The 27,190-nt window shown below is 43.2% G+C and overlaps 1 protein-coding gene and 1 long non-coding RNA gene across 2 annotated transcripts; one reads left to right on the top strand and one right to left on the bottom strand.

Annotated features, from left to right (window-relative positions):
• Window positions 1-76: 76 nt before the first annotated feature.
• On the bottom strand, window positions 77-11,202 carry LOC116573719. The gene is made up of 4 exons (XR_004278947.1): window positions 11,113-11,202; window positions 10,283-10,653; window positions 2,927-3,442; window positions 77-113 (listed from the first exon to the last, which is right to left on the bottom strand). It is a non-coding gene; the product is annotated as an uncharacterized LOC116573719 (long non-coding RNA).
• LOC116573716 (ATPase PAAT-like) lies at window positions 10,576-27,190 on the top strand. Its single transcript, XM_032314004.1, has 6 exons — window positions 10,576-10,861; window positions 11,488-11,691; window positions 12,827-12,899; window positions 15,203-15,409; window positions 20,336-20,790; window positions 26,032-27,190. Exons 1-6 carry the CDS (start codon window positions 10,698-10,700, stop codon window positions 26,264-26,266), a joined length of 1,338 nt encoding a protein of 445 aa, XP_032169895.1. The 5' UTR covers window positions 10,576-10,697; the 3' UTR covers window positions 26,267-27,190.

Raw genomic sequence — 27,190 nt, forward strand, 5'->3', positions numbered from 1 at the left:
CAAAAACAGACTCAAAATGGATGAGAGACTTCAATGAGAGACAGGAATCCATTAAAATCCTTGAGGAGAACACAGGCAGCAACCTCTTCAACCTCAGCCACAGCAACTTCTTCCTAGAAACATCGCCAAAGGCAAGGGAAGCAAGGGCAAAAACGAACTACTGGGACTTCATCAAGACCAAAAGCTTTTGTACAGCAAAGGAAACAGTCAACAAAATCAAAAAACAACTGAGAGAAAGCAAGAAGATATTCACAAATGACATATCAGAAAAAGGTCTAGTATCCAAAATCTATAAAGAACTTACCAAACTCAACACCCAATAAACAAAGAATCCAATCAAGAAATGGGCAGAAGACATGAACAGACATTTCAGCAAAGACATCCAAATGGCCAACAGACACATGAAAAAGTGCTCCACATCACTCAACATCAGGGAAATACAAATCAAAACCACAGTGAGATACCACCTCACACCAGTCAGAATGGCTAAAATTAATAAGTTCGGAAATGACATGTTGGCGAGGATGCAGAAGAAAGGGGTACTACACTGTTGGTGGAAGTGCAAGCTGGTGAAGCCACTCTGGAAAATAGCATGGAGCTTCCTCAAAAAGTTTAAAATAGAGTTACCCTATGACCTAGCAATTACACTACTGATATTTACCCTAAAGATACAAATGTAGTGATCCGAAGGGGCATGTGCACCTGAATGTTTATAGCAGCAATATCCATAATAGCCAAACTATGGAAAGAACCTAGAAGTCCATCAACAGATGAATGCCTAAAGAAAATGTGGTGTGTGTATATATATATATATACACACACAATAGAACACTATGCAACCATCAAAAGAAATGAAATCTTGCCATTTGCAATGACATGGATGGAACTCACAGGTATTAGGCTAAGCGAAGTAAGTCAGTCAGAGAAAGACAATTATCACATGATCTCCCTGATATAACAAATTTGAGATGCAGGGCAGGGGACTGTCGGGAGTAGGGAGGGGAAAAATGAAATGAGATGGACTGCAAGGGAGACAAACCACGAAACAAACTGAGGGCTTCTGGGGGTTGGAGGTAAGTAGGGATAAGGTGGCTGGGTTATGGACATTGGGAGGGTAAGTGCTGTGAAATGTGTAAGCCTGATGGTTCACAGACCTGTACCCCTGAGGCAAATAATACATTATATGTTAATTTTTAAAAACTTGTCTTTTTCAGACTCTGGAAATTAAAAGCTTGCTGCAGCTCAGGAAACATTTTAAAGAACAACTCTCTCAGTATGAACCGCAGGCTTGTGGCATTGTTCCATCATTCACTGACCAGCTCCATGGCAACCTTGAAAGTAAAACCCAAGCTCCAATGCAGCCACCAAAGGGAAAGTAGAGGTAGAACTCTTTCAAAGCCTCATTCCCGAAGAACTGTCATTCTTTGACCTGTCTTTTGGTCACCTGAAAATCCTCTCTTGCAAAGCAATCTGTATTTGACCTAACTTGGAGTTCTCCTGATGCAAAAAGTCTTCCTCTAAAGGGATTTTGGCAAAAACAACTACAATTGTTTTAACTTCTTGGCTGCCTAAGGTAGTAGAAAACATTTGGGGCAAATCACAGAGTAGCCAAAAAGCTTAAAGGAAAGCTGGTAAATCACCTGTCCATAGCAGTTTTGAAAAGCCTTGACATATTCCTGAAACTCTAGGCCATGCATGTGTGCTATATGCGTGTCTAAGGCTGTTGAGTATCCTCAAGAGAGACACAAGCATTCACCTCTGACTGACCCTAAGGCTTTTCCCAAGCAAAAAGTGAAGGCTATGGCAGAGTTTTCAACTGCTTGGCTAATTGTTGAAGACATGCCCCAATATGGAGTCTCTCATGAAAGACTGGGAGATTTACTGGTTCCAGGAATTTAAGGTAATCTTTGTCCAATCACTACCTGATCACGAAGCTAATCAATAGAGACTTAAGTGTCAACATACAGCAAAGAATACAGACTTCAGAATTTGTCGAGAGAAGTCACTAACAACAAAGCTTGGAGAGCGGGGAGAAACTGATTTCAAGATTTCCAGAGTTGCCATATTCTATTAAATGTCTAGTTTTCAACAAAAGACTGTAAGATGAAAGAAAAGAAAAGAGAAAGGGAAAGGAAGAAGAGAACGGGAGAGAGAGAAAGGAAGGGAGAGAGGGAAGGGAGAGAGAAAGAGAAAGGAAGGAAAGGAAAGAGAGAAAAAGAGAAGTGAGACTGATAAAAAGGTAAAGGAAAGCAATAAACTTTCCCTAGGAAGCCCAGGCATTGGCCTGACTAGACACAGTCTTCAAATCAACTATTTAAAATACGTTCAAAGGAATCCATGTCTAAAGAACTAAAGTATGAGAACAATGTGTCCAATAGAGAACAACAATAAAGAGAAATGATTTTTTTAAAGAGTCAAATAGAAATTTTTGAGTTGGAAAGTATAACTGGAAAAATTCATTAGAGGAGCTTAACAGCAGATCTGAGCAGGCAAAAGAAAAAACCAGTGAATTTGAAGATAGATCAACCAAGATTATCCAGTCTGAGGAACAGAAAGAATAAAGAATGAAAAAAATGAACACAGAAATTCCAGTTCCACTACAACACTAGAGAGCTTGGGAGTTGTCACCCTCAAAACAAGAAAAAAGCTGAACCAAGTTGCTAATCACCATGTCTTTCTAGGTCTACCAGAGAACTGACGTCATGGAGCAAACAGGTCCCATGAAAGTGAAGAGGCAGGTGAGTACGGAGAATCACAGCTTCTCGGGAGCAGAAGCCACGGCCGGGGCCAGCAACTGGTAGGAATCCTTAACTGGTAAGTGATAAACTGCTGGAGGCTGAAGGAGGACCAGCATGAGAGAAAACAATTCTTGGGGGAGGGGGGCTGGTTTTTCTAGTCGGGGGATAGCCACTTTCATGAATTTTACCTCAAGGAGCTCGATGAGGTTCTTATAGTGAAGATTGGAGATTGATGTCCACTGACACCACAGCAGAGGTGACCCTGTTGCTGCTGGGAGATGGCGAAATTCCTCAGTCTCCAGTTAGCCTCCTGATACCACCCCAGCAGTTAGGTGAGTTGTGCAGCTTTACCACTGGGTCGAGGTGTAAGCTCAGTCTTCCCAGGATCTCCACTGCCTGGGGAGGTGGGGGTAGGATCAGTCTCCTCTGATCCTACTCTGGCAGGAAGGGGCGATTTGGGACAACTCTTTATAGCCTGGTGAGAGTGAAGGTCTAGGCTCTCCACTTAGTCTTGGCTGGGGGAAAGGCTGGGCTGGGGGTGGAGCCACAGTTTTTTCTGGGATATCTGACTGGAATACAGGTTCCCTGGCTTGTGAGGCTCCCTTGTCCTTGGTCCTTTGGCTGGAGATAGCAAGATTTTCTCAGGAGCTTTTCTGTCTGCACCCACTGGTGTTTCCATGCCACTGGCTTCTTCATCGCCAAGTCTGGAAATATGAGACAAAACAAAACCCAAGGAGTTCACCACCATGTTCCTTGGATTTCAAGTTTCCTAGCTTGTCTGTTTTCTTCCCTTCACCTATCAGGGTCCTGCATTTGTTTTCTATATAATGTCCAGGATTTTTAGCTGCACTTGGTAGAAAGCGTAACACAAAGTACATCTACTCCATCTTCCCAGAAGTAGAAGTAAGTCCCTCATATGGGGGATTCTGAAATCAATCCTCTACTTGATCAAAGCCACCGTGCCGACCCTGAGAGTGGATGCCTCCTGAAATTTTGTGTCCCAGGCACCTCACATGTGTCATCCTAGGCTGCGCTGTCAAGGATGCTAACATAATTTATCTTTCCAGCTTCATCTCCCACTGCATTTCCCATACCCCATGTATTTTTATGCCTCTGAGCACTGACCCACTCTCTCGGCCCCTCGCCTCCTCTACCTGCTGTAACGCTAATCCTGCAAGGCTTCACTCAGTGCCAACTCCTCTGTAAAATCCTCACGGATTCCCATCTGTCCCCCATGCTAACTAACTGCTGCTTTTCCTCTGTATCTATGCCATTTGCTTGTACCACTCTAAAAATTTGAACTCATTTGTCATAAGGATCTCTGATACTTGTTCTAACTCTGAATAGATACTTGTCTTGACTACAGGAACCTATTATGCTCACTCTCAATGAAGCCAACACTCTGGAGTTGAATTAACTGTGGGGTTTTTTCCTACTTTTTACCTCACTCAAAAAGGTTTATTTTTCCAAGTTTCTTTTCTATGCCCTCCATCAAAGCAGCATCTATTCTGAGGGACATGGCCTGGAATGAGCTTAGTCATGATTAAGGAAGACAGGTTATGTAGTCCTTCCCTACAAAGATGACCGCTTCATTTCTTGATTTCCTTTTATTCTTGTAGTTACTTGACTTCTCTGTCCAATGAGTCTCTACAATTTTTTTCAAGGTGAGTTTCATGAGGCAGGAACTCTGGATCCCCAGCATCAAACAGAGGGCCTAGCACCCATTAGGTGCTGACACATTTCATGCGCGATGACCCAAACATGAATCTTGTCAATCTGACAAAAACTTTCTTGATCCATGTCTCTAAATTCAGACAGAACAACAAATTCAGACATAACAGCAGTGCCTGGGTGGCTTAGTAAAGTGTCTGCCTTCAGCTCAGGTCATGATCCCAAGGCCCTGGGATCCAGTCCCACACCGGACTCCCTACTCAGCAGGGAACCTGCTTCTCCCTCTCCCTCAGCCTCTGCCATTCCCCCTCACTTGTATTCTCATTCACCCTCTCTCTCAAATAAATAAAATTTTTAAAAAATCAGACATAACAGTACCAAGAGTATTATTACTTCATTTACTGATAAGAATATTTTGTTTGTCTCTTTTAAATCCACAACATTAAGCTACTCATCTTATTACTCCCAACATGCTTTAGCAATATCTTTGAGTTTCATTGCTGATGGCCAGAAGACAATGCAAGGACTAAGACTTTGGCAGATGAAGAAACAGATGGTCAGAGAGCAGAAGTGATTCCCTAGGGTCCCCTAGCAAGTCACTACAGGGCAGGAACTAAGGCCTGGTTCTGTGACCTACTCCTCCAGACCCCTCCTCCCAGGTCCAGTGCCCTTTCACCCCCCTCAACCTTTCTACAACCCTCTGAAATGAAATGGTGCTCCCCATTCCCAGTGCCCACTAACTCTATTATACAGAGACTTTGACTTTGGCTCTCAGCAGAAAGATATGCAAAGAAATCCAGCTGCATTTCATTTAGGGAAGGGCCTGGTCATTGACAATATTTTCATCCTAGGTGTTCATTGGCAATTCACATGTAGTGATTAGCAAACGTAGTGAGGGTGATGGAAGGGGCCCGGTGTTCCAGACAGCAGAGAGGAGGCAGCAGTTGTGTACAGAATCCATGAGCTGAACTTTGTGGTGTGATCCAGATTACAGGGGCACCTTCCCTGTGGCAAATTCTTAGTAATTCACATACACAAGGACTTTCCCCCAGATCTCTTATTTTGCCAAGTGCCCATCCTGTGACTAACGCCTGGGGGCCAGTGGCTGCAAATACCCTCCTACCTATAAACTGCATATCTAGTGGCAGAAAGCAGCCCAGATCCCAGGCTGCTGGCAGTAGCGCCGTGAGCCCCCCTTACGTGACCCAAGTCCCATCTCTGTGCCTCCTCCACCGCTCCTGCTCTGCTCCCGTGATTTTCGTATTTACCTTCAGACTCCTGCTCAGCTGAGGGCTTTATTGCAGTCCCGGCAACTGTTGTAAGAAGAGCCTAGTTTTGCCTTAAAGAGGGAGGATCTTCTAAATTGAAATCCTATTCTAGCAATACAGGCTACTACAGTATAATACAGAATCTGTACATGGTAGTTATGTTAAATGCCCTGATAATTCCCAAATCTGTGTCATACGTTGAAACTGGTTCTAATGCTTGCTTTATCTCTTTGGCATAAGTTTTTCTTGCCTTTTAGCATGCACTGTAGTGTTTTGCTGAAAGCCAGACATACTGTTAATGGAGATATGCATAAGAACCGAGGTAATCACGTTCTTAGTGTGGAATTTCATGTTAATCTGGTTAGGAGTTAGGCTATGTTTAATGTCTGCTACAACTGGAGGTGCCAGAGGCTTCAAGTTCCTCTAGTATTCTTGCTTTTGTCCCCCCATTGTCTTTTGCTTTCCCTAGAAACTCCTTTTAAAATAGTCTGCATCCTAGTCTCTTCCTTGTAATCTGTTTTTATACTGGAGCCCTGTTGATGTGGCGGTAAGGCACTGGGGAAGGAAAGCACTCCGTAATCTTAAGACTAAATCTGAGTTCCTAGCCTGTCATCTTCAAAAGTGTGTGTCTTCCTTTCCAGCCCCCCTCCCCCTACACGTGGCAGGAAGGCTGAAGCAATCTAACTGCTCACCGCCCTGCCCCCCACCCACACATCCTGTTCACAAAAGACTGGCAGTTCCCCTGAGAGTACACCTTTGTTAAGGAGAATACTGTGGACTGTATTTCAAAATGAGCCCCCACCCCCACCCCAGACAGAGAGCCTGAGGAGATTTCTTCTCCATCTTCCTGTGTAAATCTGGTGGGACTACTGTAAAACCCATAAAAGTATGGGGCCTCCTAAAAGTGGGCTCCCAGGAGGATCCTTCTCTCAAACCAGTCCACACTCAGACTCCAGCAATTCATCAACGACCATTTAAGTGTCCCTTCCAGTTACTGCCTCCAGAGGGTTCTGTTCCTGGTAAGCAGATCCCCATTGGGATTTTCTGCATTCACCCACCTCTCCAATTGTCAGAGTGGTGTTTGCCCTGTGACATCAATTATCTGGTGGATTTTTAAAAAGTCATTGATTTTCGGTTTGTTCAGCTTTTTTGTTGTTGTAAAGATGTTTGTGATAAATTCCAAACTCTGTTCATGTCACAGCTGAAGCCACAAATGTTGATTTTTCTTTAAATTAGTAATATAAACCCACATAAACAAAAACTCTTTGAAGTAGTCAACATACCAGTGCATAAATGATCCTAGACCAAAAGTGTCTGTGTACTAGGCATGGTACAATATACCATCAATCGCGATTCACAGGGTAAATTCTAGATTGACAATAAATTGCTCTTTAAAATGGGCAAGTCCAGGGGCGCCTGGGTGGCTCAGTGGGTTAAGCCTCTGCCTTCGGCTCAGGTCATGATCTCAGGGTCCTGGGATGGAGCCCCGCATCAGGCTCTCTGCTCAGCAGAGAGTCTGCTTCCTCCTCTCTCCTCCTGCTTCCTCCTCTCTCTCTGCTTGCCTCTCTGCCTTCTTGTGATCTCTCTCTCTGTCAAATAAATAAATAAAATATTTTTTAAAAATAAAATAGGCAAGTCCAAAACTTATATTGTGATACTGGTGGGAAGTTCTCAAAAACATGTTCTATTCTTTATTTAAAGTTGGGGGGGGGACAAGAAGAAACATTTTCAATTTATGATAAGAATAACTTAGTACACTAAAATCACAGTAACCTCTGCACTACCACAACTACTCTGATATATCAGATTTAGAATTTTTTTTTTAAGATTTTATTTATTTATTTGATAGAGATACAGTGAGAGAGGGAACACAGGCAGGGGGAATGGGGGAGAGAGAAGCAGGCTTCCAGCTGAGCCCGATGTGGGGCTCGATCCCAGGACCCTGGGATCATGACCTGAGCTGAAAGCAGAGGCTTTAACTCACTGAGCCATCCAGGCGCCCCTGATAAGAATAACTTAGTACACTAAAATCACAGTAACCTCTGCACTACCACAACTACTCTGATATATCAGATTTAAATTGAATTTACTGATTTCTCCTTTTTCTGCTCCTCTTAACATTGTAATACAATTTGGAACCCATACTGCTTTCCTTATCAATTCCATTGAACAAACCTATTCTGAACACATCCACCAGGTACAAAATAATTCCTAATCTCAGAGCGCCTGGGTGGCTCAGTGGGTTAAAGTCTCTGCCTTTGGCTCAGGTCATGATCTCGTCCTGGGATCGAACCCTGCATCGGGCTCTCTGCTCGGTGGCAGGGAGCCTGCTTCCTCCTTGCTCTGCCTGCCTCTCTGCCTACCTGTGATCTCTCTGTCAAATAAATAAAATCTTTTAAAATAATAATAATAATTCCTAATCTCAATAATCACTCAAATAGTAGGGAACACAAATGTGAGAATTATTTTATAAAGCGCTGAAACACAAGGGAATTAATAGTACCTGAAAATTCTTAGTTCAGAAAAAGTAGTAATTGATTCTGTAACACAACAAAATTCTATACTTGGTTTTCATTAATAAATGGGTTTTCCCTGCTATGCAAAAGACAAGATACTGCAGGTAGAGAGGAAAGCTCATGCAAAGGTAGAGGACCCTGGCATGTAGGCAAAAGTACCAGAGGCTTTATACACTGCACTACTGGGCAAAGATGATGGTGGCTCAGGAGCAGGAAAATCAGAGGACAGTGCACAGAATGAAAAGAAGATGAAGGGGCGCCTGGGTGGCTCAGTGGGTTAGTGCCTCTGCCTTCGGCTCGGGTCGTGATCCCGGGATCCTGGGATCGAGCCCCGCATCGAGCTGTCCGCTCCGCGGAGAGCCTGCTTCCTCCGCTCTCTCTCTCTGCCTACTTCTGATCTCTGTCTGTCAAATAAATAAATAAAATCTTAAAAAAAAAAAAAGGAAAAGAAAAAGAAAAGAAGATGAAAATGGGAACTAATGACCAGTGAAGAAACTCCTGAAACTATCTGAATGAAAGTTAGTGCTTGGAAACAGAAGAGGCAGAGATGGAAAAAGGAAATTTTGCCTTAAAAAATTATATATATATATATATATATATATATACACACACACACACACATAAACACACACATATATGTGTGTATACATATAATTTATACATATAGTTGTATATCATTTTATATAACATATATAATATATATATCTCAAGACTTGGGGTGATTTACTGGGTATACGGGAGTGAAAGAAAGCGAAAGACTATAGCAGTCAAGTTTTCTAAACCGTGGCTTTCAGCTTTGTGTAAGGAAGTCAACAACCAGTTCACAGTATTCATCTTGTTCATTAACTTGCAGGTTGGTACTTCTAAAAAAAATAATAAAGTCTATTTTCCTCTGGAGACTGTCCAATACATAAACATGGATTTAAGTTATGACCATAGAGGCAGGACATACATAGGGAAAAAAAAAAAAAAAAAGAAAGAAAAGAAAACCCACTACCGTAGGCAACTTAAAATAAGTCCGCAGTACTAATCTCTGAAAACATTAAAACCAGGATAGGTACAATCAAGGACTTCTAACTTTTCTAACTTGCTGAATAGTCTACAGATTTATCTGATCCTTTGTTGGGGTTTCTCTTTCAAACTTGGTGAATCCATCTACTACATAGTCTGGATAACAGATTACTTACAAAAAAAACCTACATTCCAACTTTTCTAAGACCGCTCCACAGATTAAAAAAACAATGAAACAGGTATTGTGTAAGTAACTCCTGATCTCCCAAACTTTGCAAAACACCACTTAGCTTTTATGAAAGACCTATATTAACACAGTAAGCTTTTATTTTCATAAAAATGAAATCCTGTTCCCCTTCCGTTTGGTTATCCAAAACCGGCACTAATGTAGGTTTTTGTAAAAAGCAAAGGGGAAATACTGGAACCTTTGGAAAGCAGAGGATACTCTTCCCTTTAAGCCATTTCTGCCTAGAAAAGTTTTTTTAAAACGGTCTACTTTCAGGTATGAGGGAAATCTGTGTTCTCACTAGGTACCTACCCTGACATAACACATAAGCCCTTAAGAAAAAACGAAATAAAAATTATTTGGCACTGAAACACACAAATAAACAAAAACCCTGAAAAAGAAGTCCTAAAAATTAACAGGAGAAAGAGTGAGATTTCTATTTTCTAGAGAGAATACCACCATAAACACATGGCTGACAGCCCAGATTCGAAGAACGCTTACATTCGAGTTTTATTTGAATCTCACCATCGGCTTTTCCAAGATGAGGTTAACAGGAAGGAGCAGGGAGGCACCAGTTACCTTCCTACCCCAAGGGGCAAGTAGGAAGCTCCATCTGCTCCACTTTTCGGACCCAGACGTTAAAGGTCCTTCAAGCCCCAGCTCAGAGGCTATTCCAGCAGAGCCCCGAAGTCTGCTCCCGCGCGCTCCTGCCGACCCCCGCCTGCTACCGCCAAGCTGCCCGCAGCCACCCACCCGCCGCCCGCTCCGCTGCTGTGGGCAGGAAGGCTGCAGACAGGCCGACGGTCCGCAGCACGTCCTCCGCGGCGCGTGCGGCCACCGCACCACTCCTACCTGACCACTGACTCTCCTCATTAGACTGACCCTCCCGGGCCGCCCGGCAACCGTCGCCCACAGCCCCGGCCTGCCATGTCCGCGGGCCCACGTGCAAAAACCGCCGGATTCCCGCGCGCCCGCGCCGCGCCTGCGCACACTTCCAGCCCTAGGCCCGGGAGCCGTCGGGGCGCATGCTCCGCCCTCGAGTTCTTCCACCGCGCAGGTTTGGAAGCGCGTGGCCGAAGCCGACCGGCGCGCGCATGCGTGTCTCCGGCACCTGGTTTTCTTCCCCACTGGGCGAGGAGCGGCCGGTCTTAGGTTTGAAGCCAGCCGAGCCGGAAGTCGCTCTCCTTCTTCGCCTCCCTTCTGTCCTGGCGGAAACGCAAGCCCTGAAAGAGAGGTTCCGGACTCGGCCTGGGCTGGGGGAGGCTGAATGGAGACCCCGGCCGAGGACGCGGGACTGACCCGCCGCCCGATGCTGGCCTCTTCCTGGGATGCGGCCCGCGGAGTCCTGGCCCACAGCCTCCGTCTCACCCGCGCTGACCTCGGCGCCCGGGACTTGGACCGGGAGGAACCGCTGACGCCGCCTGCCGCGGGGTGCGCCGGGCCGGCGGGGACTGGGGCCGCCGCTGCGGGACGGTCGCGCTCCTCCGGGGGCCGGGAGGGCAGGCGGGGGCCGTGCGGGGAGCGGGTGTGGGCCCGGGATCCGGGAGCGGAGCGGGCGGCCGGTCTGGGCCGGGAGCGGCGGCCGGGGGCGTGAGTGCCGGGCGCGGGGCTGGCGGCCCGGCCCCCGCACCTCCGCGGGGTCGGCACCGGCCCCCGCCTCCCCCTCCCCGGCGCCAACGCACCGGCCGAGGCCTCGCGTCCACCCGCGTCGGCGCTAGCACGTGTGGCCGGCGAGAGTCCCGTCCGCTTCCCGAGGGGGAAGATAGGCGGGGCCTCTCGGGGTCTCCCGCCTCCCGTCCGGTGCGCGCCGCAGGTGCCCGGGGACGTTCTCCGTCGGGAGAAGGGAGTGCGGGGGGTGGCGGCGGCGACGGAGGACGCGGTGGGCGGCGAAGCCCGGCCGTCCGCAGGGCCCGTTTCCTCGCGAATCTGTGCCGAGCGTCGGTCGGTGCTTGGGCAGGCGACGAAGTGGGTCGGGAGGACCCGCGGCCCGGCCAGAGGGTCGCGAGCGGGGTTCGGACGGGCAGACTGAGGAGCGCGCGGGACGCGTTTCCTTTCAGCCGCGAGCCGGTGGTTTTGAAGAGCGGCCCGAGCGGCCCCGGGGAGCAGCCCTGCTTCCTTCACCTGAGCTGCGAGCCCGGCGGGGGCGAGGAGGTCGTGGCTGTCGGCCTTCTGAGCTCGGCCCGGAACATGGAGGTGTACGTGGGAGAGGAGTACTGCGGCACCAGCCGGGGCAAGGCCGTCTGCGGCGACCCGGGCGACAGGTCTGTGAGCGCGGGGCTCTCCGAGCTGCGGTGCTGTTGGCGGGTGGCCTGGCGCGGGCCGCGAGCAGCCGCGGCCGTCCCGGAGCAGTGGGAGTCTCCCCTGAGCGTCCTGGAGACGGTCCGAGTCCGCTCGCCCACGGCGCTCGGGGTGGAGGCTTCGGGCCCGGTGAGGCAGGGGGCTGCGTGCAGGGTCGTACTAGTTCGTGGAAGACTTTGATCAGAGCTGATGTTCTGAGAAACGTTTCTTTGGAAAACAGAGGAGTCTGTGTCCCAAAAATTAATCAGTCTGGATCTTTGAACACATTTTCTCGTAGGAAGCCCATTAGGAATAATGCAGAATCCCCAGACTGTGCCATGCCACCACATTTAACCTGGTATTCTATTTCCGGGTGTTTTTTTTTTCCCCTGAATTCTTTTTTTGGGGGGTGGGGGGAATGGCAGAGGAAGACTGAATCTTAAGCAGGCTGTCTGGGGCCCAAACAACTGGATCCCACCACCTGAGATCATGACTGGAGCAGAAATCAGAGTCCAACACTTAACTGATGGGGCCCCCCAGGCACCCCGAACTTTTTTTTCCCTGAATTCTTAAGATTCTGTCCTAGTCTTTCTTTAATAGAGCCCAAAATATGAACTTTTACATACCAGGTATGTTGGAAATAATGGATATGTTTGTTGAGCTTTAAAATGTGCTCTGCGGGGGCGCCTGAGTGCCACAGTGCATTGACCACAGGCTCTTGGTTTTAGCTCAGGTCAGATCTCAGGGTGGGGAGATCCAGCCCCTCATCGGGCTCTGCGCTCAGCCTGGAATCAGCTTAAGATTCTTCCTCTGCCTCTCCCTACCACACCCGCCTTCATTTTTTCTCTGTCTTTTTTCTCTCTGATAAATAAATCTTAAAGTATGCTCTTTGCTACATGATTATACATTTGTTACCAAACTGAACTGTCTTATATAGGTAGTAAGTGACAGATGTAGAATTCTTACCCAGTGCAATTCAATATGAAGCTACAGTTCCTTATGCCTCCCCAGGAAAACTGAGCGTCAGTATTTATGGATTGTCCTTGCCTTCATTTTTAAATGTAACTATTAAAAGTGATAGTATCTGGAAGTTTTAAAAAATTATTTTTTTATTTTCAGTGAAGATGAAAAGATTATTTTGTACAAAAAATACCTAAAATTGGAGTCCTCCACACATGCCTGCAAAATAAAGGTAAGTAATCATTGAATTATAACTAATTTGAAAACTACAGTTGTTTTTGTACTACATAAACTTATTTTCTGATGGTTGTAATGCGATATGTCCCACATGGTCCCCAGTTTTAGCTGAGAAATACTTAGTAAACATGTAAGAAGAAATTCTCTAAAAAATTGTCAACATTCTCCTTTTAAAATTTGAACATTTACTAGCTATGGCAATGCCATGACATATACTGTTGTTTTTAGAGTAGTATACTGTACTTTTAAGCCTTGAAAACTGAGATTAAATATTTTATATTTATATAAAACTTAGGTGAAAACCACAAGCAGATTTTGTCCCAAAATACCCCAAAAAGAACACAGAGAAGTTTCAGGCAAAGGCATCACAGAGTTAAAGTACTTGGGAATGGTGTCCTCAGCGTGAAAACTATTGTTAAATATTAATTAACTAATTAATTAATTGTTACAATTAAAGCAAACTTTAATGTTGTCATCAGAATCTAGGGAAAGAATCCCGAACTAGACATTGTAAGCCCAGATTTAAGTGTGCTTTGTTCCTAACTAGCAGGAAAGCCTTGAGCAAGTTTCTTCACCCATTTGGACCTACCTTGAGGTTTATTTTAGGAGGCTGAAGACAATAAATCCTTGGATTATTTTCATCACTAAATATTTTATCTCTGAGCTTGTTATAACTTAGAGAAGTTCACAGAACTGATGTTGTTTTAGGTAGTGAATGCTAGTAGTATCTAGAGTCATTTAAGTGAAGTGATTCATTCATTCAACAAATATTAGAGTTCCATTCGCTCCCCTAAGCATTTAGGAATTAGCAGTAATAAAATAAATTGGAGCAGAGCCCTCACATTGCTAATATTTTAGGGAGCAAGGCAGAGAACATGTAGATTCAGTATGTGCTGAATATTTATTAATATATATATTATATATCTACTATATATATTATATATATTATATATCTACTATATATATTATATCTACTAAATATAATATTTATTATATTGTATATTATATAATTATATATTATATATGCATTTACATATATAATATATATTATATGTATATAATATATATTTATTATATAATATATATAATTATATATTATAATATAATATTTAGTAAAAATGCTTGGGAATTAAAAAGCAGGAAAGGGATCATAGGAGATTGGCATGTAGATGTATGAATTTAGTGTGATGATTACTTAATTGTTGATGACAGTCCCGTTTGGTGCCAGGCTGAGTTTTTAGGTCATGGATCTGTATCCACCTGTGTCTCTGTAATATATGGGATCATGTGTCTGTGAAGGTGAATGTGTTGTAACGATTCTATGGAAGTATGTGAGAGCGCCAAGTCTTGTTTCATTTAGGGGGATCTTATGAAGACTTCTGGAGCAAGGCTATAGGAAAGTTAAAAATAAGAGCTACTGCTGCATATTTTTGAGCCCTTAATCAGTTGTCGGTACTGTAAATTTTAGGAAGTAGTCCTCAGAACAACCATATGAAACACGGTTCTCACTCTCCCTCATTTTGCTCCTCAAGTTTTGGCATTTGCCCAACGTCACATGGGCTGTACATTGCAGAGTCATCATTGTATGCAGGTGTGTCTGATTCTAAATCCTGGTCCCTTTCCACTTGGCTACTTTGTTGTCCATGTCACACAGGAAGTGTCTTTGGTTCAGAAACATGGACAAAATGAAGCAGCATAAAGTATTGGGAAAACAACTGGGGTCAAAGCTGGAAGAACTAGGTTCAAAGCTCCACCTTTCCTTCTTGGTGTCCTTTGACAAGTTAGAAAATTACTCTTGAACTCATTTTTTTTTAAATAAGTAAACAGTCAAGCTATATAAGATCATCTTGACATTCTTTTACAGTTTTAACTTCTAAATGACTGATAATTAATATTTCACTAAACACTTAGCGTGGGCTCTCCGCAGCCTTATTTTCACTAAATATTTATATTTACATTGCAACTTGCAGTATGTTAAGGTCTCAGATTGGTACAGTTTATTTTCAGTTTCTTAAACTAAGTGAGTAAATGTTATTTTATGTTCCTTACCCCCATTTGCTATTTTATGTGTAGTTTGTTAGTTTAAAAGGACTTTTTTATTTAAATACTTCTGAGCCTCATGATAACTTGGATTTTTTCTGACCATGACTATGCTAGAGAAAAGTTAAAAATGAAAAATGTATTTAAAGTTAATTTGTTGATTCTCAAATGCTTCAGTCTTAAGCGATAACAAGAAGTGACTATAAATGCTGATTGTTTTTAATATCATTATTTTCTGGAACTCTTGCTTTATGATAGTTGCTCTCCTTTGGTGAAAAGCAGCGTGTGTTCATCAGTAAAATTGTGGTACAGTTGAGGCGGGTTTCAGCAAATTCTTCAACAAGCTCTCCTGCTCTAGGATCAAGGATAGACCTGCAGAGGGTCCAAACTCTCATGGAGGCCATGGGGTCCAAGTTGTCACCTGGTGCTCAGCAGTTGATGAATATGGTTAAATTTCAGCAGCAGGTAGGTGGACATGGATTCCGTCCAGGTACCATTAACAGTCTCAAAATGACAGCTTTTTCTAAGGACATGTATCGACTTGAAAGTTTTTCTTCGAACTTTTACTGTTGATTTGACTGCTACCTTTATTTGCTTTTGTAAAATAGCATTCTGTAGACTTTCTCTTCTATAAAATATCTTATTACAGATCTTCACAGTTGTCTGTGAATTTACTCACTCATTTGTTCATTCAGCAGATACTTATTAAGTACCTTCTCAGTGAGTAAGGCACTGTTTTGAGCACTTTAGAAGGTTTTCTCAAGAAGCTCAGAGATAAAGAGAAAATTAGATGGTTGTGAAAAGGAATATTGGGAATAATGGAAGAATTTTTCAAACTTGTGAGACTTAAGCTGTTTTAAAAGAGTTTAGGGTGCCCAGGTGGCTCAGTCATTAGGCGTCTGCCTTCAGCTCAGATCGTGATCCTGGGTCCTGGGATCGAGGCCCACATCGGGCTCCCTGCTCAGCGGGAAGCCTGTTTCCCCCTCTCTCAGTCCCCCTGCTGTGCTCACTCTCTCTCTCTGTGAGATAAATAAAATCTTTAAGAAAAAAAAAAAGTTTAGGGTATCTTTAAAGTATGATCCACAGAACACCTGTATCAGAATCCTTTCCAGTTTTTACAAAATGGATATCCCAGCCACATTTTTGACTGGGATCCAGGGATCAGTATTTTAAATAAGTATGCTAGGTTTAACTTTGTAAAAGCATGCTGTGGTTTGAGAGTACCTTTTTCAGTGCAAAGATTCTATGAAGAAACAGGTTGAAGATTTTAAAAAGAGGGGCACCTGAGTGGCTCAGTGGGTTAAGCCTCTGCCTTCAGCTCAGGTCATGATCCCGGGGTCCTGGGATCGAGTCCCTCATCAGGCTCTCTGCTCGGTGGGAAGCCTGCTTCCCCCTTTTCTCTCTGCCTGCCTCTCTGCCTACTTGTGGTCTCTCTCTCAAATAAGTAAGTAAAAATTTAAAAAAAAAAGATTTTAAAAAGGAAGAAATTTTCAAAAGCAAAATTTTGGAAGCAATAAGAGATTAATGAATTAAATATAACTAGTTCACTGACTAATTCCTATCTTTCCAAAACTTGACATTGCGGGGAGAAAAGATGGTAGACTTATTATGGAGGGGGGAATGTGTCTTTAAAACTTAATGTTTGGGGCGCCTGGGTGGCTCAGTGGGTTAAAGCCTCTGCTTTCGGCTCAGGTCATGATCCCAGCGTCCTGGGATCGAGCCCCACATCAGGCTCTCTGCTCAGCAGGGAGCCTGCTTCCCCCTCTCTCTCTGCCTGCCTCTCTGCCTACTTGTGATCTCTCTCTGTCAAATAAATAAATAAAATCTTTAAAAAAAAAAAAAACTTAATGTTTGGGGCGCCTGGGTGGCTCAGTGGGTTAAAGCCTCTGTTTCAGCTCAGGTCATGATCCCAGGGTCCTGGGATCGAGCTCCGCATCAGTCTCTCTGCTCCGTGGGGAGCCTGCTTCCTCCTCTCTCTCTGCTTGCCTCTCTGCTTACCTGTGATCACTGTCTGTCAAATAAATAAATAAAATCTTTAAAAAACAAAAAAACTTAATGTTTTATTCCTAAAACGCTACGTTTTCTTTGCCATGCATTTGAATCAGTGCAGAAGTATATTGCGTCTTCCCAGCTGTCATCCAGTTACCCAGAGGTAACTACTGATAACAGTTTGGAATGTATCCTTCTTAGAATTCTGTGCATATAGAAACAAACATAAACTGTTCCAGCCAGCACTCATGGGTTAATGCCATAGACACTGTGTTGTAACTTGCTTACAGTCAATAAGTGCTAAGTCTTACATGTGAGGAAATTTGGAGGACACCCGGGGGAAGAAAGGTGATCCTGTTCAGTCTCCTTTGAAACATTGCTAATGAAAGATCTCCCTCCTAGAGGGAGAGTCCTTATTCATGGAGCATGTCCTGATTGTCTAGGGTTAATTATTGTTAACAGACCAGAGTCCCTAGATGTCTACGGCATGTCTTGGAAAATGCCACGCTAACCCTTCAATTATCTGAGCATAAAATGGGATATTTCCTGACCAGAACTACTCATGGAAGTGTTAACCACACGCATTGTTTAGAGCCTTCCTGTATTAATTGGGACTAGGCCTGTCCTGAAGGGGAAAGGGAGGACTTTGGGGTACCAAGTCCTAGACCTTTCCGTGCTTCACCTCTGCCTTGGGATTACTTGTTTTCTTGAAAGTTTTATGAAAGGTTAATACTCTGAGTCATATAGGTCTTATTTGACAGTACAAACTTCTGTTTTATCACAGTAAATATTTAAGTTATTCCTCGTTCCTTTGTATTTGCTGGCTTTGATTTGTTTCTGCTCTAGTAATTGAGGGATAACTGAGCAGGAATTCTGTATCAAAGTACCGAACATACAGCTGATGCTTAAAATTATCTGAATGAAAGGATATGCCCCATTTTCTCAAACATTAAGTTGTTCAGGATTTGTATTTGAGTTTTCCATTATGACTAAGTAAAGCTCTTTTCAGCTAAAGGAGAGTTGTCTAATTCAAAATTTTGGAAACGTACTTATGCATAATCCATCATGTTTCAGGAATAATTTCAGGTTTATTCAAAACTTGTATTCAGTGGAACAAGATCAGTTGACAATAGATGAAATTTCTCTATAAAGAAGGGGCACCTTGGGTGGCTCAGTGAGTTAAGCATCCAACTCTTGGTCTCAGCTCAAGTCCTGATCTCTCAGGGTCAGGGGATTGAACACTTCTTTGGGCTCCATGCTTAGTGGAGAATCCGCTTGAAATTCTTACTCTGTCTGCCCCCTTCCTGCTCTTGAGTGCGCACACCACTCTCTCTCTAAAGCAAATAAATCTTTTCTAAAAGTATGTTTTTAGGGATGCCTGGGTGGCTCAGTCAGTTGGGCAGCTGCCTTCTGCTCAGGTCATGGTCCCAGGGTCCTGGGATCGAGTCCCGCACCAGGCTCCTTGCTCAGTTAGGAGCGTGCTTCTCTCTCTGCCTCTGCCTGCCACTCTGCCTGCTTGTGCATTCTCTCTCTCTGACAAACAAAATCTTCAAAAAATATATATATATATGTTTTTGAAGTAATCACAAAATAAACTTCCCCATAAACAGCATTCCTCCAAAGTGCAGTTCAGTGTAAGAATTTCTTTGGGGACTTAACATTACAGAGTCCCCCGCACACACACGCGCACACACATGTCCTTTGTCCTCATTATTCACCTTTTCTGCTTTATTTTTCCCTAAAGTATTTATCACACCTCCATCTACAGGATATTTTTTTCCTTCCTTTCTTCTTTCCTATCCTTTCTTCATTTCTTCAGTCTGTCCCTATGCTCTTAGCATGTTAGGCTGCATGAGGTCAGAATTTTAATATGTGTTGTTCATTGCCATGTTCTTTTTCCAGTGCTTGAAACAGTTGTTTATTAGAGTCAATTCCTGGCAAATACTGAGTGAATGCATGTTGGTTTAGCTTAGTCCAGAAATATTTTTTTCGAATATCTAGATAAATGTATGAACTGTATTTCCTTAGCTAATCTTGAATAATACTTTTCAGTCTGTCTCTCACAAACTATCATTTATGTATGTATTTATTTATTTATAAAGATTTTATCAGAGAGAGAGAGGGAGAGAGAGCGAGCACAGGCAGACAGAGTGGCAGGCAGAGGCAGAGGAAGAAGCAGGCTCCCTGCTGATCAAGAAGCCCGATGTGGGACTCGATCCCAGGACGCTGGGATCATGACCTGAGCCGAAGGCAGCTGCTTAACCAACTGAGCCACCCAGGCGTCCCTGTATTTATTTTTAAGTAGGCTCCACACCGGGCCAGGAGCCCAGCACGGGGCCTGACTCACAACCCCGAGGTTAAGACCGAGCCAGAATTGAGAGTCAGGCGTTTGACTGACAGCCACGTGCCCCTCACACATACTGAAGAGCAGGAGCTGTGGGATGACACATCCCGATCACGGTCTGTAGTGCGGTTCTGGAGACCTGGCTGGTGCAGTCCATGGAGCGGTGACTGTGGATTGCAGGGTTATGAGTTTGAGCCCCACGCTGGCTGTAGAGATTACTTCAGATGTTTTTTAGAAAATCCACAGTACAGTTCTGTTATTTTGACTTTAGGATAGAGCCTTATACACCTACTTAACACTTAGTTAAGCTCAAGGTTGTTTTGCTTTTCTCCTGTGGAAAAACTGAAGAGCATAACAGACTGATATTACAGCCTTCTCTTCAAGGTAAACCAGAATCTTCTCAGGGACTAATACTGCATGAGAACTCTTACTGTCCTGGAAATTCTGAAAGAAACACAGCCAAAAGGTAGCTCATTTTGGTCATTGCAAGTGTCAACAAATGTACCCAAAGTACGTCTACTTTTAAAGGGCCTAACTATCTATGTAGCCTCCATGAAAAAATCATTGCAAAAGATATGCCTAAGTAAAAAATATGTAGTTTACCATACGTGGAAAGTTGGTGAATGGTGTTTCTGAAAATTCTCAATTATTGTGCCTCAGTTGTGAGTATTATATTTTATTGCCATAAATCAAGGAGGCCTTTGTAGTGAGACATTAATGCTAATGCAGTTTTACTAAGCATGCTAATATTTAATATTTCCTTTAGGGAAAATTGCAGTGAAATCATTAAAAGCCTTGACTCGAGAGTTCGGTGGTCTGGGTTCCTGTCCCAGTTCCGCCACTTACCAGCTGCGTCCCCATAGCCAGGTTACCTTTAGCCTTGGTTTCACCTCAGCTGTGGTCTCGTCAGCTTAAGATCAGGTAGTACTTGTAGCCTACTTCGTGTGGCTGTTCAGAGGATCAGAGAAAGAAGGCACCTTGCCGGACTCACAGTAGTTACCCCAAAAGTTAGCCGTCACCACTACCGATAGTAACGTGTATTTCTTTCCCTTGCTTAGAACTGTGTTCCCGTGGCAGAGCAGCTTCAGGCAGTTTTGGGAAATACTGGCTACAGACGAGTGGCGGACCTGCAGTCCTCAGCTGCTTCGGGAGCCTCCGACAAGTCCCCCTCCACGCCTTTCCCTTTCAGAACCGGACTGACGTCTGGAGCCCTGACGGAAGACTTAAACACTTGCGTCGATAAAAGTCAGCAGCCACCGGGTGGAGGAAACACTACACACCTCAAAGACTATAACATTGTGCCGCCAAACCATTCCCTTCTGGAGAATGACCTCAGAAATGCAGTTTCTTCTTTCCTGCCGAAGAAAGCAAGTGACATCTCAAATATACCTAACTCTGAGTTGCTGCCTTTTCTCCAGAATTTATGTAGTCAGGTTAACCATCTCCGCGTGGGACATAGCGCCAAGTGGCAGGAAGGCATCACTAAGGCCGGGGAAGGCGTTGTTGGTGTTGCGTAAGTATTTGTTTTGAGACAGACGTGCTTTAGATTAGGTAGGTGTGACAATCAACTGAAGGGAAACAGCCTTGTCTCCATGTATACTGCCTAAAAACCTGTTTTCAGAAATAATTTTAGGAGCTTATATATTTTACCATAAATTCACTTACAGGGAATAACCATTATGCAGAATAGAATTGGTTGCTTTGAAAGAGGTACCTAAAAGTGAAGATTTGGGGCCCTTCCCAGGGATTTTGTGGACCACTTATGACCATCAGGTAGACGTTGGAGTCAAAAGTTATTTTTATGAGTGGAGAGGAGTTGGGGACTCAAGCTTTACATTTTTTGTTTTGTTTTGAAAGATTTTATTTATTTGACAGGGAACACAAGCAGGGAGAGTGGCAGAGGGAGAGGGAGAAGCAGTCTCCCTGCTGAGCGCAGAGCCCAATGTGGGGCTTGATCCCAGTACCCTGGACCATGACCTGAGCTGAAGGCAGAGGCTTAATATACTGAACCACCCAGGCACCCTAGCTTTACATTGTTTTTATTTACGTTTGTAATGTTCTTCAGCTGCATATGTCGAGCATGTCATTATAACAGAATTTCTTTTTAGATCATGTTTGGCCTGGGCTAGTTTTGGCATAACCAAAACTGTATTAAGATCGTAATTATTTATACTATATAGGATCTTATCTCCTGATCTTGTAATATCATGCTTTAACAGCACGTGTTTGAGTAAGAGAAGGTTAAGAATTTAGTATCTTCCCTATGCTTTACGTACATATAGTTTGCCAAAATAATCTATTAGACTAGAATTCGGGACTCACGTCGTCATTTTGGTGTACCTACTTTGTCACAGTTTTAATCTCTTGTAACCTAGAGTTTTCATCTGAAGATGACTAGTTTGGAACTAAACCATTCCATCCCAACCATCAGGATCTGATTAACATTTATAAAAGGCTCCACCAAGAATAACAGAATACACATGTTTTTCAAGTACCAGTGGAAGAGTCACAATGATAGATAAGTTATAAAGTAACCTAATCAAGCACTGAGATCACACAAAGTATATTCTGTGACCATAAATGAATCCCAACTAGAAACCAGTAACGAACACAATAACAACAAATTTCCAGACACTTGGAAACTCAACAACTTATTCCTAAATCTGTGGTTCAAAAGGAATTCCCACTAGAAATATTAAAAATACTTGAAAATATAGTAGATCATACTGTGGGAGGCAGCTAGTAAACAAGTGTTGATGGGTATTTATGGCACTAATACATTAGAAAAGGGGCGAGCTCAGTAATGCAAAGCTACAACAGAGATGAAATAGTCCTATAAAGAAATAGTCCATTAAAGAAATTGAATTTGTCACTTAGAAGCCTAGCAAAATAAATCCAAATCAAGCAGAAAGGAGGAAATGAAAAGAGTGGAAATCAACAAAATTAAAAACAAGGAAACAGTAAAGAACATCTGGGAAGAAATTCAATGATATTGATAAACTTTTAGTAAGATTGGCTAGCATGCCTGGCAAAGATGAACAGAGAGAAGACACAACTCACCAATATAAGGAATATAACTGGAGATGTCCCTATACATCCTAAGTCCATTTTAAAAAAGGAATATTGCAAACAACTTTATGCTCATACCTTTAACAATCTGGAAGGAAAGAATTCCTCAAAAGCCACACAATACCAAATTCAACGGAGATAAAATAAGCAAAAAAGAGTCCTAATTCATAATTTGCAAGCTGACATAAAATAAATATCTAGGCCCAAGCGCTTTCACTGGAGAATTCTACCAAATCTTCACAGAACACCATTTGTAAATACTTCACAGAAAAGAAGAGGGGGAAAGACTTCTCAGCTCATTTTATGAAGCCAGTATGCCCTGCAAACAAAATTAGATTGCTCCGAAGAGAGTAAGATACATAAAAATACATGTAAAATATGTGGATCCATTAAAAAAAATTACAAAAACATAAAAATTTAACAAGACATAGATAGGGTCCATAGACTAAAAATTAAAAGATGAGGAAAGAAATCAGAAGGCCAGAATAAATGGAGAGACATACCATTCATTAATTTGAAGATTCAATACAGTAACTATCCATTTTCCCAAAATTAATCCATAGGTTTAATGCTATTTCCTCTAAAATTCAAAATATCTTTTATAAATTATTCTGTCAAGATTATTCTATAAAGTGGAAATGGAAAGAAAAAGGAACTAGAATAGCTGAAACAATTTTGAAATAGAAGAGTAGTGAGAGAAATCATTATTTCAAAGCATATTATTACATAGCTACAGTATTTAAGACCATGGTATTGGGAGAGGGACAGAGACACAGATCAGTCGAATAGAGCACACAGAAATAACCCCAAACAAGTATGGCCAACTGGTTTTTGACAATGGTGCAAAAGCAAGTCGGGGAAAGGGTAGTCTTTTTTTTAAACACATGCTATGCTCCCGCAGTGGGATAGCCAAAGAGCAAAAAAAAAATGAACTGTGATAACTGTGACCTAGACATACCTCAAAATGGATCATTAGCTCGAAATGGATCAAGCACTTAAAACATAAAGATATAAAGCTTCTGTAATATGTCGGAGCACCTGGCTGGCTCAGTGGGTTAAGCCTCTGCCTTCAGCTCAGGTCATGATCTCAGAGTCCTAAGATCGAGCCCCACATCAGGATCGAATCTGGCTCTGCTCAGCAGGGAGCCTGCTTCCCTCTCTCTCTCTGCCTGCTTCTGATCTCTCGCTCTCTGTGAAATAAATAAAATCTTAAAAATAAAAATAAAAACTTCTGTAATATGTAGGAAACATTGTGGGGACCTAAGACTAGGAAAAGTGCTTTGATGACACCAGAATCACAGTAATGGAAATGGTGATATATTGGATTCTATCAAATTTAAAACTTCTGCCTGTAAAAGAATCTGCTCTGAGGACTAGAATACAGATTACAGACTGAGAGAAAATATTTGCAACTACAAGTTTAACAAATGACCTATACTTAAGTACCTGTGAGAACTCAGAAAAAAATCCAATCAGAAGATGGGCAACAGACATTTTAGTAGAAAGGGTAACACGTGAAAAGATGATCATCATTGACTTTGTGTCTACTAGGAAAATGCATTTTAAAACCACAAGGTACTACTTCACAGTTATTCCAAGGCTAAAATTTTTTAAATGGTAATTCCAAATGCGGATGCAGATATGGAGAAACTGGATTTCTTCTACATTGCTGATGGGGAGTAGAGAGTGCTACAGCCACCCTAAAAATACGTTGGCAGTTTCTTGAAAACTATACATAACATTAACCGTGTGATCCAGCAATCCTACTTCTAAGCATTTATCCCAGAGAAATGAAAACTTTTGTCAACACAAGAAACTATGCCTAGTTCTTCATACAGCTTTATGTCTACGTAACAGTCCCAAACTGGAAGCGACCAAATGTCTTAAACTAGATGAACAGTTAAACAAACTGGGGTATATTCATATCACAGGATGCTAATCAATAAAAAGGAACGGACCATTGACACGCAGCAACTTGGATGGCTCCTGAGGACATTCTATGCTGAGGGACAGGAGAATCTCAGGAGGTCACACACCAAGATTGCATTTGTGTAATGTTCCCAATATAGAGTTGTAGAGATGGAGACCGTATTGCTGGCTGTAGGTGTCAGGACTGGAGGGCGTTAGGGAGTGGCTGTGACAATGGGGAGATGTTTGTAGTGAAGGAATAGTTGTGATCTCAGTTGTGATGTTCACATGAACGTATGTGCCTGTGGGAGGACGGCGCCTGCGCACACTGCCCCAACATCCATTTTCTGCTTTTGTATTCTCCAGAGTTGGGTGAGATGTAACCATTGGGACCATTGGGGAAGGGTACTGGGGAACTCTCGTATCTTTACAACTTCCTCTGAAGCTAGAGTTAATTGAAAAAAAATAATGGTTTTTAGAAAAACCGCTCATATATTCTAGAGTAGGATTCTCAAACTTTTTGGTCTTGGCACTCTCAAAAATAATTGCGGACTGTGAAGAAGCTTTATGTAGAATATATGAAAGGATTCATTTGTTTAAAAATAACAAACCCATTATATTAGTAACAATTTTTATGAAGAAGGTATTTTCTAAAGAACAACTCCGAATGGTGTTAAGTGACATGTAGAATCGATGTTAGCGTCTGCTCGCTTTCTCATCTGTGTTGCCCGCCAGCATGTGGCTTCAGTAGCCGATGAGAGCGCAGAAGTGCTGAGAACAAACAGGGATCATGCTGAAGACACTATTTAGACGGTCCAAGACACTGAAGAACACTTGATCACAGCTTCTGTTGCTCACCCGAACGGTGACATCACACCTCGTGTAGCCTCTGGGAAATGTCACCATATGTTCCTGAGGATCCAAGGGTGAAAGGTTCAGACATCATCTTGGTCGTCGTGTAAGAGCGCTTGCTACTTGGTGGAAGCTGAACAAGTCACGGGTCCCCGGGGTGTTGTGGGCCACGGCCTGAGGTTCACTGCCCTGGTGTGCATTGGTTGTGAACCTGAGAAACTGGACTGCTTTTACTGTTTTTTTTTTTTTTTAGATTTTATTTATTCATTTGAGACCGCATGCATGACGGAGGGGCAGAGGAGAGCCATACCCCCTTCCCCCCATGCACCACCCCTCTGGAGCAGGAACCCTGAGCTCATGACTCCAGCTGAGGTCAGACCCTTAACAGACTGAGCCACCCAGGCTCCCCTTCTCAGTTTGTTATTTCTGTCTGCCCATTCCAGTTACGTTCGTTTTTACATGTTTTCATATTAGGTTAGAAGAGAACCTTCCAGTGCTTAGTGAGGTTGTGCGGGTGACAAGAAACAAACCTTGAAATTGTGGGTTTGCTTGGGGAAATTCTTGGAAGACATACGTGGAGACCTTAAGAAACATTGAGGCAGATCAGTTTTGATTTGGGGCTCAAAATCCAAGACCCTTTGTAGAGACATGTTCTGTGAGGGGGACACGCCCTCGCCGCCGTGCCCTCGTTTCACTTGTGTGCTGACATGTGGAAAGAATCGGAGATGCGGCCCGCTTTGGGCGCTTAGGGCTGTCATTGCCCCTTGTAGATGGATGTTGGCACCGGAAACCCCTCGTACCCAGACGGCAGCGTTGCGGAGACAGATTTCCGCATTGTACTTTGGGGGCGCATTTCGTATGGTTTGCTTGTTTCTGTTAGGATATCAGGGATAATTGTTACACTGGTTTTTTAATTTATTTTTAGAACGGGAGAGCAACCCATGTGCTCCTACTTGGAAAAGATTCTTACTAAAAATATGGAACTGCTGGAAAAGAAGCTTGTGGACGCCATGGATCAGCGAATACGTCAACTCCAGGAGCACGTGGACAGGAAGATGGCTGTGTTGATGGACCTGCTGCAGAATCCCCCCTCCCCACCCCCCGGGACGGCCCTGACACAGTGTGACTCTGGAGAAAGACTTTCCAATGGAGAGAGATAAGTGCTCAACCTGTAGGATGTGCTACAGATATTTATTACGTATTTATGGTAAAGCCTAACCCCCCAAAGTTCAAGGCAGTGATTTAATGTCATTTGAGGGCATCATCTTACGTACATTGAGTGACCTCAGAGTTCATTTTAAGAGTACCTGTTACTGTTAGTCCAGGGCTGTGCACGAGGATTAACCTGATAGGGTCATCCGTTATTTTTGTTCACAATATTGTTTACTCTTAACAGAAATTTATCTATATTTCTGGGTTAAGTGTTTAAAAATGTTAAAGGTTTTTAAGGCCATTCATGAGTCGCTGTTGTATTACGTGTTTGATAAAGTACATTTTTATTTATAAAAGGGTTTATATTGTAGTCTTAGGAGTATGATAAATGCTTAAAGTATTGGGTAATTTTTCATCTTCAAATTGATTTTTCATGGAAAATTGGATACTTAAAATCCTCTCACTGGGATCACTATATTTGTAGTGTTTAATTCAGAGAATGAGTAAGACGGCAGTGTGAATGATGTGCGAAGACATGGGGCCCCTCCTGTGGCTGCTCCTACGTGCCTCAATTCACTGTAGCTGGAAGTTGGAAAGTCAAAATCAGACCTGGCCTATTCCTTGTTTGGATTATCGTAGATCTAGTGTTTGATGTAAAATGGGAGAGTGCCTCTTGTTTTAGCTCAGTAAACACAGAAAGTATAAGGAACTCTGCCTTTTATGAGCGGTGACAGGTGCCTCCCAGGCTCTCCTCTGGGGTGTTGAAACTGAGATGCACTGCGCTTGCGCACGGAAAGATTGAGGCGTGGGAATCGAGAGGATTGTGCTTCTCTCCAGCAGACGTCATTTTCGGAAATTAGAACTGTCGTGTATGTGTTGAAGAGTGATGTATTTGCACTTAAAAATAAACGTATCTGCTTTGGAAACTACTT

The sequence above is a fragment of the Mustela erminea genome, chromosome 14, assembly GCF_009829155.1.
Source record: "Mustela erminea isolate mMusErm1 chromosome 14, mMusErm1.Pri, whole genome shotgun sequence".
NCBI classification, from domain to species: Eukaryota; Metazoa; Chordata; class Mammalia; order Carnivora; family Mustelidae; genus Mustela; species Mustela erminea.

What these genes read in the sequence shown, in the direction of transcription:
- LOC116573716 (XM_032314004.1), top strand. Translation starts at nt 10,698, where the DNA reads ATGGAGACCCCGGCCGAGGACGCGGGACTGACCCGCCGCCCGATGCTG. An exon ending in TGGTTAAATTTCAGCAGCAG is followed by an intron (nt 15,410 to 20,335) that starts GTAGGTGGACAT and finishes TCCCTTGCTTAG; the next exon opens with AACTGTGTTCCCGTGGCAGA. An exon ending in GAAGGCGTTGTTGGTGTTGC is followed by an intron (nt 20,791 to 26,031) that starts GTAAGTATTTGT and finishes ATTTATTTTTAG; the next exon opens with AACGGGAGAGCAACCCATGT.